Below are 17,791 nucleotides of genomic sequence, written 5' to 3'. Positions count from 1 at the left end.
AAAAGATCTATATGAAGAAAATGACAAACTTTGCTGAAGGATATAAAAATAAGGTTCGAGAAGTGTATGGTATTCTTAGATGTAAAGACTAAATATTGTACAGATAAGTCTTCCCAAATTAAATCAAGGATTTTAAAAAATTTCCAATCAAAATCTCAATGGGCTATACTGGAACTTGGCAGAGTGATTTTAAAAATGCATGTGGAAAAAAAGAATGCAAACAAAACAAAACAAAATGCATTATATACAAACAAAACAAAAGTCCTTATATAAGAATTAAGTGAATGAAAATGATAGTTTTTCAGATCAGTAGGTAAAGGAAGGATACTTCCATAAGTTCCACATTAAATATCCAATTAGAGATCATTACCCTAGCCTGAATCAGAAGCTCAGGTTATGGCATAACTCAATAAACCAGAGCTGCCCCCAATGCCCCGTCAACACTACTGTTATCCTTCTGTATGACCCTGATTACACCATGGCCCTCTGGGTCTCCACCAAATCAAAGTCTTGATTTGGGGGTTTGGAAAATAAGATCCCAGTGGATTCAACATCATTAATTCTGTGAGTTTAGTTCTTCACTGGAGAGGAAACAAGTCTCAAGTATACTGAAGCCCTCACAGATAAGTAGAGAGAAATGGACAGGATACGGTTGGTTTCCATTCCTGGATAAATTGGAATGGTTGACTGGACCTCACGCTCAGGATTCTGGGGGAGGTGGACACAAATGGTGCAGCTGGGCAGGCACTGTGATGGTCACCCAGATTCAGGAGTTGAGCAAGTCCTCCCACAGGTTTGCGGCCTCTGCAGCACACACCTTAGCCATCAGCATCCTATAGGCGTAGAGTCGCTTGCCTTTCCCCTTTCCCAAGGCTCCTTCATACTTCTCCACAAATTCTTGGGCCTCCCTGGTTAGCGGGGGGAAAAAGGCAGAAATTCAATTAACACCCAAGCAGAAGAAATCTGAACTATGAGGGTGTATATGTGGCTGAAAGCCTTAAGTGTTTTATATCCCTAGTTAGAATGTAAGTTCCACGAAGGCAGGGCATTTTGTCTGTTTTGTCCACTGAAGTTTCCCAAATGCCAAGAATAGTGATTGGAACATGGTAGGCACCAGTAGGCAGAATTTTGGCTCCCATGACCTTTGCCCCTTGGTGAATGGCACAAAGGATTCTGCAGATGTAATTAAGATTACCGACTTGAAACCAGGGAGATTACCTTGGATATCTGGAAGGGCCCAGTGTAATCATGTGAGCCCTTAGAAAAAGAAGAGGAAGGCAGAAGAGTCAGAGAGAGATGCAGCAAAAGCGGAAATCAGAGAAATTAGAAGAGAATTCTCCACCCTCTGTTGCTGGGGCCCCTCTGGAGGATGCCACATTGGAAAGCAAGAGAAGAAAATGAATTTCTATCAAAAGTCAGGGAACCTAGAAGAGGACCTCAAGTCCCAGGTGGGAGGGAACCACAGCCCTGCTGATACCTTGATTTTAACCTGGTGAAACCCTGAGCAGAGAATCCAGCCACACCATGCTGGACTTCTGACCAACAGAATTGTGAGCTAATAAATGAGTATTGTCTTAAACTATTAAGCTTGTAGTAATTTGTTAGAGCAGCAATAAAAAAACCAGTACAGCAGTCAGTAGGTATTTGTGGAGTGCGTGAACGCTGGATGAGTGAGTGAACATCCAAGGAAGACTGCACGAGAAACACATGGATGGGTTTGTCTGTTAAATATTCTGGGTGGTGTGCTGGAGCTGGTGAGGGCTGGCTTCTGAGAACCGATTGTTAAATATTCTGGAACTTGGCCAACAAATTATTAAACTATTGGTAGCTTGAAATCGGCCATGGTGGGAGTATTTAGACTATGGGATTCAGCAAGTGCTCCAAATCAGGGTTCCCCCATCCATCCCCCCACAGAAACAGTTTATCAGGAACCACTGGATAAACCCACACAAGTAGATGAAGAATGAAGTCCTTCTCAGGGTGGGTGGAAGAAGACATTGGGTCCTGTGTGTCTGGCTGCTGTTGTTACAGCGCCCCCTGCTGGCAAAACAACCTACACCACCTCCAAAGTGCAAACGCAGGTAGTTGACAACTGTCAAAGTTACATTCTAACCTGGGGTTAACCCCAAGGTTGGTTTTATTAGGATGTCTCAATGATGTCCTAATGTTAATAAGGCCAACTGCCTAGCTTCTGAGTCCAGGGTCAAAAGCTGGATTGTATGGGATTAAGACTCCTTTGTGGGGTCAGCCCCTGTTTTCCCCCTAGGCAGCACTCATTCTGGCAGTGAGTTATCTGTGACTACCAACGACTCCAAAACACCAAAGAATGCTTTCATGAAATTCATATTTTTGTCCTCTTCCTATATCTTATGAGTGGGTAGAGACTGCTAAGCATTTGAGGTTTGTGAATTTAAATGTGACAACTTTTAAGATTTGAAGACTTCTGATAAAAATTCTCAAAAGTAGGGCTTCCCTGGTGGCGCAGTGGTTAGGAATCTGTCTGCCAATGCAGGGGACACGGGTTCGTGCCCCGGTCCGGGAAGATCCCACATGCCGCGGGGCGGCTAGGCCCGTGAGCCACAACTACTGAGCCTGCGCGTCTGGAGCCTGTGCTCCGCAACAGGAGAGGCCACGACAGTGAGAGGCCCACACACCGCGATAAAGAGTGGCCCCCGCTCGCCGCAACTGGAGAAAGCCCTTGCACAGAAACGAAGACCCAACACAGCCAAAAATAAATTAAAAAAAAAAAAAAAAAGTAAGGGCCAGCTCTTATGCCTGAGCCATTGAGCCTGGCACCAAATGCTTCTCTTCTCAATGTCCAGACTGTGTCCAGATGCCCAGAGAGCCCTTAGGAGAACAGAGGGCCCTGCCCAACGCTGGGTGCAAATTCTGAGGACCATTCACTGCAAAGAGAACAACTGATCTAACAGTTATGATGGACACAGCAAGCTTTTTTGGATCCACTGAAAGTATATAAATAATCACAACTAACATTTTTACAGCAAACCCCTTTAAACATGTCATACGTGATCAGTGTTCTTCTTACTAGAGATAGTAGTTGGTTTATGGAAATACTGGCTCTTGCACTGCACGTCCCAACTGTTGCTAATCTTACTTCTTCCCCTCCCCTCCAACAGTTTTGCACATCTTACTTTTTTTTTTGGCTGTGCCACATGGCTTGCGGGATCTTAGTTCCCCAACCAGGGATTGAATCCGCACCCTCGGCAGTGAAAGTGTGGAGGCCTAACCACTGGACCGCCAGGGAATTAATTCCCTGCAAATCTTACTTCTTCTTTTTTTTCCCCGAACAGTTCTGCAAATCTTACTTCTGTAGGGTGCTTCTGTCCCCTCCTTGTCCCCTCCTTCCAAATGGGGAACTTCCTTCAAGCTCATCTCTCCTCTTCCTCAAACCAGATGGTGTGTGGTAAATGAAGTAAAAAGGCAAAAGAAGAGAGATCCTTTGCTTTGTGGAAACTTCTAGGGGCCTGGATCTCAAGGTCACTTTTGGCAGGTGATTAGCAACCCCTCAGGTCCCTCCAACACTCGGGAGAGGAGGAAGCCATTGAGGCAAGGCTTTCCTGGGCAGCCATCCACAGACAGCACTTCAGCAGCCCCTCACATTGCCCTAGAAAGACCCTCCTTGTTGATAAAGGGGCCCAAATAACAGTTACGAAGACACAGTCAGGGTGGCCAGCAATTACTGCTGGGAGAGAAGGGGAGTATTGTGTGGCTTTAGTGCCAGAGAGAGCCAGGCAGGATTCTGTGCCTCTCAGGGTGTCAGTTCTCATCTAGAAATGGGGACAATGTTATGAGACTTAAACATGTGGATGCATGCCATGTAAGCACAGCAATTTCATTTATCAGGCAGTCACCCTTCTCCTTCTGGGGAAACAGCAGCTCCTGGAGTGGGCAGCTGATAGGATTCTTTCCTAGCCCAGGGGGCTGCTGTGAGGAGACTTCTGCTCCCCAGGGGTCTGGACAAGGGGCTCAGCAATGCAGCCTTCCACAATGAGAATACTCTGAATTTGATCCAAAGCATCTCTCAGAGAGACTACATACCTCCAAAAACTACCCCCTGGTGAAGGAGATCAGATTCAAAATTACACTGAATTTTGAGATGCAGAGGTATAAATAGACACAGGGCAGCCTGCATTTGATGGCATCCTCACAGAGCTTTGCTGTCCCATGCAGAACGTTGGGAGAATGTATCAGCCAGCCTGAAATCCAGAAGACAACCAGACAAAGGTAGGGAATACAGGTGGCCAAAGCGAGGTGGCTAGAGGTTGGAGGTGGTCAGAGGTTGAAGGTGATCTGGGCTGTGTTGGTTTGGTGTCTCCCTCTGTCCCGAAGCAGTTTTTATTTTTCAGTTGTGGAGACAAAGATCAAACAGAGGCTGAGCTCACTCTAAGTGGAAATTCAGAAGAGCCAGGTGATGGCATCTGTTCTAGAGGTGTCACTGAATCAATTTAAGGGCAGTTGAGTTTAACCAAGCATGCCTGGCTTCCCATATGTGGTGGTTTTAAACTATGTCAGCAACTTATTTGACATTCCTCCCTTTAAAATGTAGAACTGGGGAATTCCCTGGCTGTTCAGTGGTTAGGACTCTGCGTGTTCACTGCTGAGGGCCTGGGTTCAATACCTGGTCGGGGAACTAAGATCCCACAAGCCAAGTGGTGCAACCAAAAAAAAAGAATTGAATTCTCCTCCACTTGAATGCAGGGCAGACTTAGCGATGTGCTTCCAATGAATAGAAAGTGGTAGAAGTGACAGTTTATGACTTCTGAGACTAGGACATAAAAGGTATTGTGACTTCTCCCTTGAAATCCCCCTCTTCTGGGGGAAGCCAGCTGCCATGTTATGAGGACACTCAAGCAGCCTGTGGAGAGGCCTGTATGGAGAGAAACTGAGGCCCTTACTAACAAACAGAACCAACTTGTCATCCATTTGTGTGAGCAACCTTGGAAGTGGATTCACCAGCCCCAGTCATCTGAAGCCTGAAGCCCTGACCAACACCTTGACTCAACCTTATGAGAGACTCCAAATCAGAACTGCCCAGCTAAGCTGCTTTGGAATTTCTGACCAACAGAAGATAATAAGTGTTTATTATTGTTTTAAACTACTAAGTTTTGGGGTAATTTATTACGTAGCACTGGAAAATTAATACTCTGTAGAATCCAAACCACTGATCTCTTTGGTGCATATACATTTAGGATTGTCCTGTTTGCTTGGTGGATTGACCCTTTTATCATTATGTAGTGTCTCTCTATGTCCTTGGTAATTTTCTTTACTCTGAAATTGACTTTGTCTGATATTTACATAGCTTCTCCTGCTATCTTTTGGTTAACGTTTGCATGGTATATTTTCTTCCACCCTTTACTCTCAACATATGATATATATAAAGTGAGTTTCTTATAGACTGCATGTAGTTGGGTCATCTTTTATTTTTTTAAATTAATTAATTTATTTAAATAAATTTATTTATTTTATTTATTTTTGTTTTTGGCTGTGTTGGGTCTTCGTTGCTGTGCGTGGGCTTTCTCTAGTTGCGGCGAGTGGGGGCTACTCTTTGTTGTGGTGCGTGGGCTTCTCATTGCAGCGGCTTCTCTTGTTGTGGAGCAGGGGCTCTAGGCATGCGAGCTTCGGTAGTTGTGGCACGCGGGCTCAGTAGTTATGGCTCGCAGGCTCTAGAGCACAGGCTCAGTAGTTGTGGCACGTGGGCTCAGCAGTTATGGCTCACAGGCTCTAGAGCACAGGCTCAGTAGTTGTGGCACATGGGCTTAGTTGCTCTGTGGCATGTGGGATCTTCCCAGATCAGGGCCCGAACCCTTGTCCCCTGCATTGGCAGGAGGATTCTTAACACTGCGCCACCAGGGAAGCCCTGGGTCATCTTTTAAATCCAGTCTGCCAATCTCTGTCTTTTAATTGATGTATTTAGACCACTAACATGTAATGTAATTATTTATATGTTACAGTTTAAACACATCATTTTATTTCTTGTTTTCTGTTTGTTATGTTTTTCATTTCTGCTTTCCTTTTTCCCTGTCTTCTTGAATATTTTTTAGGATTCCATGTTGTTTTACCTACAGTGTTTTCGAGTATATCGATTTGTATAGCCTTTTCAGTAGTTGCTCTAGGTATTACTATATGTCTATCTCTATCTGCCATCCATCTATCTGTTATCTATCTGTCTACCTAGCTAGCTAGCTAGCTAGCTATCTCTATGTATTATCAAAATCCACTGGTGCATTTTACTATTTACAATGAAGTGTAGAATCTTATTTCTCTTTATGTCCCTTTATCCTCCCCATTTATAATTGTCTTAACTATTTCATCTGCATTATTGAGAACCACATTAGGTGGTGTTTTAATTTTTGCTTCAACTGTCAAACATAATTTTAAAAATCAAGAGGAGAAGGTAAATCCATGGTATTTTCCAAGATTTTTGCTCTCACCATGTTCTTCCTTCCTGATGTTCCAAGATTCCTTCTTTTACCATTTCCTTTATGTTTAGAGAACTTCCTTTAGTTATACTTTATGGTAGGTCTGCTGGTGACATATTCTTTTAGTTTTCCTTCATCTCAGAATGTCTTGATTTCTCCTTTATTCCTGAAGGATGTTTCTGCTGGATATAGAATTCTGGACTGACAATTCTTTTCATTTAGCACTTGAAGAATCTTTATGTCACCTCCTCTGTCCTCCATGGTTTCTGATGAGAAATTTGCTGTCATTCTAATTGTTTTTCCTTTATAGTAATGCATTGTTTCTCTCTGACTCTTATAAGTATTCAGAAGTTTGACCATGATGTGTATTGGCATGGATTGCTTTGGATTTATCCTGTTGGGGTTTTGTTTAGCTTTTTGAATCTGTAAGTTTTGCCAAATTTGAGAAATTTTCAGTCATTATATCTTTGAAGACTTTTTCAGTCCCACCCTCTTTCTCTTCTTTTGAGACTCCATTTTTTTCTTTCATCATCTAGGGATTTGGAGGAGACACTAATGTTAGATCATTTATAATAATCCTACATGTCCCTGAGGCTCTGTTCACTATTTTCCCCAGACTATTTTCTCTCTGTTGTTTAGATTGATTTGTCTTCTTCTACCTTCACTTTCATTGATTCTCTACTCAGTTCTCTCCATTCTGCTGTTGAGCCCATTCATTGAGCTTTAAAAAGTTTTAGTTACTATATTTTCTACTTCTAAAATTTCCAGTTGTTCTTCTTTATATCCTCTATTCATTTTCTGAGACTTTCTATTTCTTCATTTGTTTCATGTGTTCATAATTGCTCACTGAAACATTTTTATGATGGTTTCTTTAAAATCTTTGTCAGATAATTCTAACATATATGTCCTCTTGATGTTAGCATCTGTTGATTATCTTTTATCATTCAAGCTTGAGATTTTCCTCGTTCTTGGTATGATGAGTGAGTTTTCAACTGAAGCCTGGAATTTGAGATATTATGTTATGAGACTCTGGATCTTATTTAAATATTGTGTTTTAGCAGGCCTCCTCTGACACTGCTCCAGTAGGTGAAGGGGGATGCTGCCTGCTTACTTCTAGGTGGAAGTCCAGATTATTCACTTGGCCTCCTTTGATACCTGGGGCTGGGCTGGAGCTCCTTGTTACTGCTGAGCAGGGATGGGAGTTCAGGCTCCCACAAGCCTTCCACTCATATCCTCCTGGCTTGAAGAGATACCTTGTTACTGTCAGGTGGTGGTGAAAGTTCAGACTCCCCATGTAGTCTCCACTGACACCACAGGGAGAGGGAGGGCTCATTACTGCCCAGTGGGGATGAGAGTCCCTGCTCCTCACTTGGCCTTCTCTGACATTTGATGGGGGTGTTAGGGGCACCATGTTACAGCCTGGCAAGGGAGGAAATGTAGGCTTCTCCACTTGGCTTTTGCTGCCAGGCTGGGGTTACAGCTGCTCATTTGTTTATGGTGTTTGGCCGGAGTAGGGTTGTTATTGTTTACAAGTCTTCTGTCTTCCCAGGCTGTCCCTTTTCTGGTCCTCTGGCTAGAGACAGCAGACTTTTCTTGAGGTGTTTTGTGTGTGTCTGTTAGTGTTTGGGGGCAGCCAGCTTCTCCAATATCCAGTCTGGATATACAGGCAAAAAGGAAAATTGGAACTCAATACTCTGTCATTCATTTGACCCCGAGGTCCTTAGCCAGTCTGCCTTTCTTCTCTCCACCTTTCTGAGTCTCTTATGTTTGCTTTACACATAATATCCAGGGTTTCAGTTGTACTTAGTGGGAAGACTATGGAGAAGTATATCTACTCCATCTTCCTAGAAGTGGAATTCTTCAGATCTCACTTTGGGTAATTTTCTAACACATTAGGTTTCTGACAAAGCTGAGTGACATACCTGATTAATTCTATGATTAAAGCAAACATCCCTGACTCATGGGCACTAGAAACTCTTTTGCCAACATCACAGCCTGCCTCGTGTCATTATTAATGATGTACATTAATAATGTCTTCTCTGATTCATCTTTGTTCCCCATCCTCATCTCTCAGGGTTCAGCACAGTGTCTGGAACAAGATGTTCAAGCTTTAATAGCAATAACTACTATCTATTAATTGCATATTATATGCTGGGTACTTAAATATTTTTTATTTGTCAGAACAACTCTGCAGGTAGATATTATTATTCCTACTTTACAAAAGACAGCTGTGAGGCTCAGAGAGGTTAAGGGAAGGAAACCAGCCTGAGGGGGATTGAATAGCCAGTCAAACCATCAGGTATGGTAGAGGTGTGAAGACAGGCTTGCCCCAATTCCCTGCTGTTGCTCTTTATGCCTTGCCATCCTTCTTTGATTGTCTACAACAACTGTGCCAGCTGCCTGAGTGGGTCAGAGACTGGGGTCCCCACACCATTGCTTCTAAAAAAAGATGTAGTCTGGGGATGCTATCTGCAGATCTGCAACTGAAGACTTTACTGCCAGAAGAGGAAATCATACAGGAGGCAAAGGGGTGTATTCTAGAATGTCTAGTAATCCTAGAGAAGCAGTTACAATTTAAGAGTGCAAGTTCTGGAGCCAGAATTCCTGAGTTCAAATTCTGGCCAGACCACTAAACTCACTGTTTAGCCTTGGACAAATTACTAGATTGCTCTGTGTCTCAGTTTGCTCATCAGTAAAATGGGGGCAATAATAATGGTACCTACATCAAAGGGTGATTATGAGGATTAAATGAATTGTTACACACCCAGCACTCAGAACAGTGCCTGGCACATAGGGAGCACTCAGCAAATGTTGGCAATATATAAAAAAAGAAAGAATATTAAAAGATGAATAAGAAACAGCTCTGCAAACAAGAGCATCCAGTCAAGTGAGGGCCTTAGGGGTCAAAGAGGCAGTAACTAACTCAGCCTGAATGCAGGGAGGGGCAATGGGGACTTCCCTGCAGAGGGGACACCTGGCCTGAGTCTCAGAGGGTAGGAACTAGCCAGGTGGGAGGGCAGAGGCACCAGTGGAGCTGAGACCCAGAGGCTGGAGAGCCTGAGTCTGGGATAAGGAGTCTTGCAAGAGGGAAAAGGAGGGGAGACCTGCTCCAGTGGGAGAGACAAGAGTCTTTTCAGCTTCTAGGGCCTTAGCCACTTCCCACCCCCACCAAGAGCAGGAACCCTGCCCCCAGGTCTGGAGGAGATGCAGACTTCTCCTCAGGGCAGCTGAATGGCCCTCAGGGATTTTCATGGTCCCAGAGACTTCCAGCCAGCTGGAGATCTCATTTCCATAAGCATCAAGGTTGCTCTTTTTCCACTGTTAATAAAAGATGTGTTCCGGTGACACCTGAGTTGGGGTGAGGTTCTGTTAGACCGACAGATGGAAGGAGGAAGAACTCGGCTCTGGGGGAGCAGAGAGAAGAGACTCAGAAAAAGGGAGCTGGGAAGGCAGACAGCCTGCTGCCTGAAGCTGTACCTACTGCCCAAACTGTCGCCACCATTCACCTGTGATGACTTAAATTTAAATAAATGAAATAAAACAGAAATTCAGTTTCTCAATTGCACTGACTACTTTTCAAGCGCTCACTAGTTTCATGTGACTGGAGGCTACTCTATTAGCGCAGATTTAGAACATTTCCATCATCCCAGAAAGTTCTGTTGGTCAGCACTGGCCTGGAGGCACCGAAGGGAGGCATTTCTTCCTGCAGCTGAGTCGGAGACAACTTAATAATTTGCAAGACAGTGGAGTAAGCTCTGTTTACCAGGCTCCTTCCTAGTCAGGGTTTGCACAGCCAGCATCTTTGCTGTGCCTCCGAGACACAGTGAGGCTGAACGTCAAAATATGTCTGCCAAGGGCTTCCCTGGTGGCGCAGTGGTTGGGAGTCTGCCTGCCAGTGCAGGGGACACGGCTTCGAGCCCTGGTCTGGGAAGATCCCACATGCCGTGGAGCGACTAAGCCCGTGAGCCACAATTACTGAGCCTGCGCGTCTGGAGCCTGTGCTCCGCAGCGGGAGAGGCCGCGACGGTGAGAGGCCCGCGCACTGCGATGAAGAGTGGCCCCCGCTCTCCGCAACTGGAGAAAGCCCTCGCACAGAAACGAAGACCCAACACAGCCATAAATAAATATAAATAAATAAATAAATTTATAAAAAAAAATATATATGTCTGCCAAATTGTTCTATGTGATAAAGGGCGAGGCATTTGACTTGAGCAATGAGGAAAATCAGGTGTGAGAGGAACCAGGGAAAATGGCTTCTTATACAGAGGGAAGGAGGAAGGGAGCCATTCCAATCTTGTGGCAGAAAGACCGAGGTGGGACTTGGGGGAAGATGGTAACACTGAATGGGACTTTTTTAGGAAAAACGTCCTGCTCTTCTCTCAAAACTGCAGCAGAGAGTCAAGAGCCATAAAATGCATGGTGGGCTGGCCCATGATATGGAAACCAGGGAAATAGCTGAGTTGCAAATAGGAGTCAGGGGCGTGGGCACCAGGCCAGGCAATATTCATGGAACCTCACTGCAAGCTTGGCCCTGTGTTAGGCATTTGGGACACAAGTGTAGCTAAGACAGCCCCTCCGCCTGCTCTCCACACTGCAAGGGTGAGTGTATGACACAGGGAGAGATTCTAGTGCTTAGAGAACACAAAAGAGGTCTGAACTTGTTGAGATGGGGGTCATGGAAAGTCCCCCCCCCGCCCCCAAGGAAGGCATGTCTTTTTGGTTGTGAGGGAGGTGCGGAAGCCACCAGATGGGGCGCGGGACAGAGAGGTGGCCTGGCAGTGGAGGGGGGTGCGTAGCCGGAGGGCCACGATCCTCCTTGTCTTCCGCCAGGCCCTGCTCGGTGCTGGCCAACGGCAGGGCCCGATGGCCAGTTGCGTGCTGGGGATGAGGTGACCAAAGCAGGGTGGGAGGGTGAACCCCCCTTCTTGTTGAGCCCCCTTGGAGTGGAGAGGAGGAAGGGACTCCCGCGCCCATTAGAGGAGCTGAGCCTTCTGGACGGGGAGGGCCCTGGCCGACCACCACTGCTCACCTGAGCTCCGCCAGCTTCGTAGCCATGGGCCAGGGCTTGGTCCGCATGGTGGCGATGAGCTTCTTCTTGTCCTCCACCTGCTCCAGAATCCGGGCCAGTTCCTCCTCAGACAGAGGCTCCCCACCGGAGGTGCTGGAGGCCGAGGAGGATGACCTGGAGCAGAGGCGGGGTGGAGCAGAGGGGAGTGAGGAGGCGGCGGGGGTCCTCGGGGGCACTGTGGGATGTGAGGAGCCCACCGCAAGACGCTCCCAGCTCCCGCCCACACAGGCCTGTGCCGCTCAGAGCCCTCCGCGACTCCCCCCACCTGGCAGAGGAGGCCACTCCTCTTGCTGGAGCCCAGGGCCCTCGAGGGCTGCCTCCTCAAACTCCACGCCTCGGAGTCCTCCCCGCGCTGCACACCCTCGCTCGTGCAGGGCTGACCAGTGGAAATATAATGTGAGCCATGTATCGTAATTTTAAATTTTCTAGTCGCTCTATTAATAGGGTAAAAGGACATGGACATATTAATTTTAATAATACATTTCATTTAACCCAGTATATGAAAAATTTATAATTTATAATTACAGTAATGTAATCGGTGTAAAAATTATTAATGAGACATTTTACAGTCTTTTTGTACTGTCTTCAAAACCCAGTGTTCATCTTGTACTCACCGTGGATGTCAATTCAGGCACAAAATTTTCATTGAACATATTTAATCTGTACTTGGATTTCATAAAATTTAGTTGAAAAAGTAGATTTACATATCCCAATTGTTTTAGACATACTTAAAAGTTTCCTTGTAAATGAATAAAGTAACAGAATATAATTTTCCTTTGATGTTCACATCTGCACTGACAAAACTAGTTTGTCTTTTTTTTTTTTTTTTTCCCAGAAGAAATGCTTTGGCTTCAAAGTTAAATCAACTTCAAAACTACATCTGTCTGTCCAAGTTAAGTAAAATTTTTAACTCAGTGGTATTAACATCAGATTAAAATTAAATTGAATTAAAAATTCAGTTACTCAGTCACACCAGCCACATTTCAAATGCCTAGCATGTGGCTAGTGGCTATTGTATGGAACAGCACAGCGGCAGAGACCTTCCAGCTGGAGGGTATGATGACCCTCACCATCTCCCAGACAAGACTGTGTGCTCGCCTGCCACAAAATCCAAGTTCTTGTCTGTGCTACTCACAGCCTCCTTCGCTCATAAAAAGGCTTGACTCTCAGCTGAGATGGCAGCAGCTGACAGGGGGTGAGGGAGGGGCTGGAGAAGGGCCTGGGCAGCCTTTTTAGCACGTTTGATAAATGGAAATATCAGGATGTGGGCTTGGGTTACCACAGGTTTTAGAGACCAGTTTGCCTCTGTGAGTTTAGCTTCTGATCAACTCCTGAGGAGCAAGGAGAGGTCACAGGAGTGAGGTGGAGAAGGGGGGGGGACCCTAGCTCTTAAATGCTGGAAAGCCTAGAGCACGGGGATTTTTTGCCATATCTCACCATCCCCACCACCCCAGGATATCTGCCTTTGAGTCTTTGCATAAGTTGTTCCCTCAGTTTGGGTGGCGGTAGGGGGGTGGGACATTCAGTCATTGCTTGTTCAAATTCCACCTGGGCTTCAAAGTCTTATTGAAATATTTACCTTCTTCGTGGAGGAACCCCAGCCTCCCAGCAACATGCTCTTCATCAAATCCTTTCTTGCATACATATTGCCTTCTGCTTTGTGTTGTGATAGCTGATGCCCATGTCCTACCTCCCCTGCTAGACTGTCAGTTTCTGAGGAACAGGACTGGATATTTTTCATCTCTCTATGCCCTGCCATGGCACTCAGCTGAAAATGGCACAAATGAGTCCTTGTCTGCATCCCTTACTTTGCATCTGCCATCCAGACAGGATTGGGACCACCTCCTTCTAAAGTTCCGGACACTCTGGGGCCTGTCAATAATGCATTCAAGTCCTCTCTAAGTTGCTAAGGACACCATGCACCCTTTACCCTGTTAGCTCAGGTCTAGGGATAACCAGACAGTAGACAAAAGCCCTAACTGAGCCAGGGATGGCTGGCAGGGGTGACAGAAGAAATCAGTGGCCCCTTTTGTGGGCCTTAATTTCCTCTCTGTAAAGTTGGAGATGTACAGTGGAACACCTGAGTGAGGGTGTGGACAAGGAAGGTTTATTAGAAACCATGGGAAGGAGCATCAGCTCTTTGCCATAGTCCTGGTATCTCTGTTTCCAAAGCCTCCCAGCCCATTATCAATGGGGATTCTTAAAACATCCTGAGAAGTGATGCAAAGTAAAGTGGAAGAGGGAGGCAAAGAGAGGGAGATGTCCCATCAAAATTGGTAGCAAAAAATGAAACTAAAATCCCAACTTGCTGATTCCATAAACTGGCTCTATCTACTAACCCCTGTATGCAGATGCTAATGGAACAAAGGAAACACAGCAAGTAAATCAAACCCCCAAATCCTAGAATTTCAGAGCTGGTAGAACTTTTGAAGTTCTTCTAGATCAAAGCCACATTTCACAGAAGAGGACACAGGTCAGCTTAGGAAATGGTGTGCTTAAGGCCTGGAATGACTCCTAAATCCAATTTTGTTCATTTCTTTCAGCTCCTCATCAAGAGCTGTGGTGAGTCACCAGCTGAAATTGAGGAGAATTGGGATCTTTTCTCACCCTGCTGCCATGTCACCTCCCCACTCAGAGCTCCACTTGTACTTGCGCTCCAGGAGGGGTTTGAGTCGGAGAGTGTGCAGTGGCCACTCAACCTGAGATGGCTGTGATCCTCATCCCGGTTCCACCCCCAGCCGCGAAGAGCTTGGCAGGGGCAAAGGCAGGGACAAAGAAAAGAGAGCAGGGGCCGCCCGTTTATGGGAGAGAAAGAGGGGGGAAGACGACACCTGGCCCGTATCAAGGGAGGAAGCAGGGCTGGAAGGAGAGGGAGAGCGCGGATTGAAACGCGCCTGAAGCCTGGTCACAACATACCTGTGTTTCTTCAGCTGCTTCCACATCTCCTCCTTCCTCGGCACCTCCTTTTCCTTCTTTGGAGGTGCTTGGTGCTCCCTGAGGGAAGCTCTCCCGTCCCTCTTCCTCCTCCCTCCGCAGGTCTTCTCTGCCGAGCCTCGCTCCCGTTCCCCCAGCTGCTCTCTGTGTCGTCCCCTGCGCTCTGCCTGCTTCCTCCGGGGAGACCCTGACCCCGGGCTGCCCCCGGCCTGCTCCTTCCGGCCAGGTGGGGCTTGGCGCCTGCCCGGCGCGTTCTTGGCTTTGTAAGTCCGCTTCCTGGAGGGTCTCCTCCCGGACCTGTCACCTGCAGGGGCAGGGAATGAACAGTTCTGGCCTCACGGGCCTCGACCCCAGGAAAGTGCCCCCAGCTGTGAGAAATCAGATGTTCAAGATGCTTCCTGGAGCTTATTGGTTCCAAAAGCCACCTCTTTCAGACAGAGCCTCTGGTCTCGGCTGAGAGCTAATGTCTCCCTCCTCTGACCGGCTGGCACTCCCACACTCTCACCTAAACCTCAGCTAGAGACCCAGACACATGCCTTCCTCTGCTTGGGGGTGCAGTCCCTTGGGTCAGAGCTCAGTCCTCTCCTGACGCCCAGGGCCGAGGCCAAGCGTGAGCCTCTGTTTGGTAAGGCTGGAAGACTGAGACGCGGAGGGCCTGCTGGCTCCATTCTCCAAGGGCTGTCCCCTCATGTGCCCCACCTGGCATGAGGGAAGGGATGGGGTGGGGTGGGGGGGCTGGTGAGAGCAGCGGAGTCGGTTCCCATCCTGTGCCTCAGCGCTGCTCCCACGTTGTTGCTGTTATTTTAAACCATGACTTTATAGCACTGGCAAATGGCCCGGCTGAGCAGAATCTACTCTACAGTGTGAACTTTCCCCAACAGCTTGCCCAACACCTAGTGTAATAAGCACAACTATCCCATCTGGGCAGTTACACATTAAATGCAGGAAAAATTGTAATGAGGTTCTGGTATTCATAAGCAACCTCTCCACCACTTACTAGCAGGGTGTCTTTGAGCCAGTCACTTAACCTCTATGAGTCTCAGCTCATCTCTAACATGGGGATGTTACTACTCCATCAGCTTGTTAATGAACATGACACAGTGACTGACTTCTGAGAACGGACGTCATTACTCTGATATTCTTATCCAGAAATAAGATCTTTTTACTTGTATAAAGAACACAGGTTTGGAGCTAGGCCAGTCTGCCTGAAAATATCAGTTCTATCATTTACTTATCTCTGTGATCACAGATAAATTACTTAACTTTTCTGCACCTCAGTTTCCTCACCTGTAAAATGGCTCTAGTAGCCACTATTTCCCTACATAGTTAGGTTAATTTAAAACAGGAATAAAGGGTCTGACTCATGAGAGGTACTCAACAAAGGCCCTCCTCCTTCCCTCCCGCCTCCAGCCTGCCTTGCCATTTTTGTGCTCTATGTGGGCATCACCTGGAACCTGATCTGGCTGCAGAGCACAGGTTCTCACTTTTCACAGTGGCTCCCCATCCAGACTTTTCTGCCATGACTAGGGAGATTTTCCCAACAGAGCTGTGAGAGACCCAACTTTGGGCAGGGCAGGGCAGAGTGGAGTTTCGTCACCCAGCATCCCCAGCAGCAGTCCCATCAGTGATGGAGTCCAGGACAAGGAGTCCCAGGTTCTCAAATTCTTGCCTCTGTCCACTCCTTTTCCAGCCTCTCAAGGTTGTGCATGCAATGTAGCAGCCACAGAGAGTTTTCCTCGCTGCTCCCTGACCCTTGAGCTTTACATTCTGAGAAGCAAGCCACCCCGTGAAACAGCAACCAAAACTGGTCACTGGTGGATTTGGGCAGAGTAAGCTGGGGATTCAGAGTCTGGATATTTGGGCCTGAAACCTTGTTCTGCTGGTTATTACCTCGGTAACACTGGGCAGGTTTCTTGTTCTCTCTGAGTCAGTTTTCTTGTGAGTATGCTGTTGGTGGTCTACCCAGATCTCCATTATCTGGCTGTGGCATTGTCCCTTAGCTGCTATGCATGTTGGCTCTTACAGTTCACAGCTTCTCCTTTCCCAAGGGAGCCCATGGTTGATGGAAACCATCTTGGGAAATGTCTGGGAGTTTACATTCCTCCCCTCTCCTCAAGTCAGCTGACAGCCAATTGCTAGCTGATATGGGGTACAAAAAGTCCAGTCCTCTGGCCTACAGGCAGAGCAAGTCTGTGGTTCATTCACTCTCCAGAGCTCCCCATGGGATCAGGCAGAGGCTAGACCCCAGCTGAACACACAGCTTTGCTCAGCTCCTTCCCTTGATCTGTCCTGCTTCCCTTACTCCTTGTCTCCTGAGAGCTGCCTTCAATAAATCACATGCACAAGAATCCCCATCTCAGGCTCTGCTTCCAGGGGACCTGATTTATCTATAGGCATCTATCTCAAAGTGTGGTAGGTAAATCCAACTGAGATAATATCTATACAAGTGTGATGTAAGGGGAGCATGCTGGATTTAGCAAACAGAATTTGCTCTGTGGTTCAGAGATAAACTATCCAGAGTTCTCTTCTTGGATCTCAAACTAGGATACTGGTAGAATCCAAGAAGCACAGTGGTGGGCTTCACCCAAACCTGAGGAAGATATTCTGGAGAAAGAAACTTCTAAGCTGAGACCTAGAGTGAAAATAGAGTGTGTGTGGGTGTGTGTGTGTGTGTGCAGCGAGTGGGTATAGGGCAGGGTTAGGTAGTGAGTGGGTAGGAAGGACGCCAGAAAAGTTTTAAGCAGAGGTGACATGGTCAGTTTTGTGCTTTTATAAAGGTCTCATTCAGTATTCAAACCCCAATGGACGGAGTTCCTTGATAAAGATACTTCAAGGGCTTCCCTGGTGGCGCAGTGGTTGAGAATCTGCCTGCCAATGCAGGGGACACAGGTTCGAGCCCTGGTCTGGGAAGATCCCACATGCCGCGGAGCGACTAAGCCCGTGAGCCACAATTGCTGAGCCTGCGCGTCTGGAGCCTGTGCCCCGCAACGGGAGAAGCCACGATAGTGAGAGGCCCGCGCACCGCGATGAAGAGTGGTCCCCACTTGCCACAACTAGAGAAAGCCCTCACACAGAAACGAAGACCCAACACAGCCATAAATAAATAAATAAATAAATAAAATTTAAAAAAAAAAAGATACTTCAAGAAACTGTAATCATAAAGGATACTGGAAAAAGAATTGTTCTGCTTTGGCTAAGATGTTAGAGAAAATAGGTAAAAAATGGAATGATTGGACTTCTGGGTTTCACTCCAATGTGTAAAGAGCTCCATCCTACCAACAAGAAAAAAGTTGAACAAACTGAAAAACAATTCTTCTTAGATCCATCAGAGAATTGAGTTTGTAGGGCA

General features: G+C 46.6%; 1 protein-coding gene across 1 annotated transcript in view; it reads right to left on the bottom strand.

The window, feature by feature from the left end:
* TMC2 (transmembrane channel like 2) overlaps positions 1-17,791 on the bottom strand; it is an 88,682-nt gene that overhangs the window by 54,692 nt on the left and 16,199 nt on the right. Inside the window, exons 2-4 of the mRNA XM_082428579.1 lie at positions 14,425-14,746; positions 11,470-11,622; positions 818-908 (exon numbers count right to left, since the gene is read on the bottom strand). Of these exons, the coding sequence (XP_082284705.1) occupies positions 818-908; positions 11,470-11,622; positions 14,425-14,746 (566 nt within the window). The remainder of the gene's footprint in view (positions 1-817; positions 909-11,469; positions 11,623-14,424; positions 14,747-17,791) is intronic.

This window comes from Balaenoptera physalus (genome assembly GCF_965194825.1).
Source record: "Balaenoptera physalus genome assembly, chromosome: 16".
NCBI lineage: Eukaryota > Metazoa > Chordata > Mammalia > Artiodactyla > Balaenopteridae > Balaenoptera > Balaenoptera physalus.
Note: the sequence above shows the minus strand (reverse complement) of the source record. Positions and strands in the feature narration are given on the sequence as shown.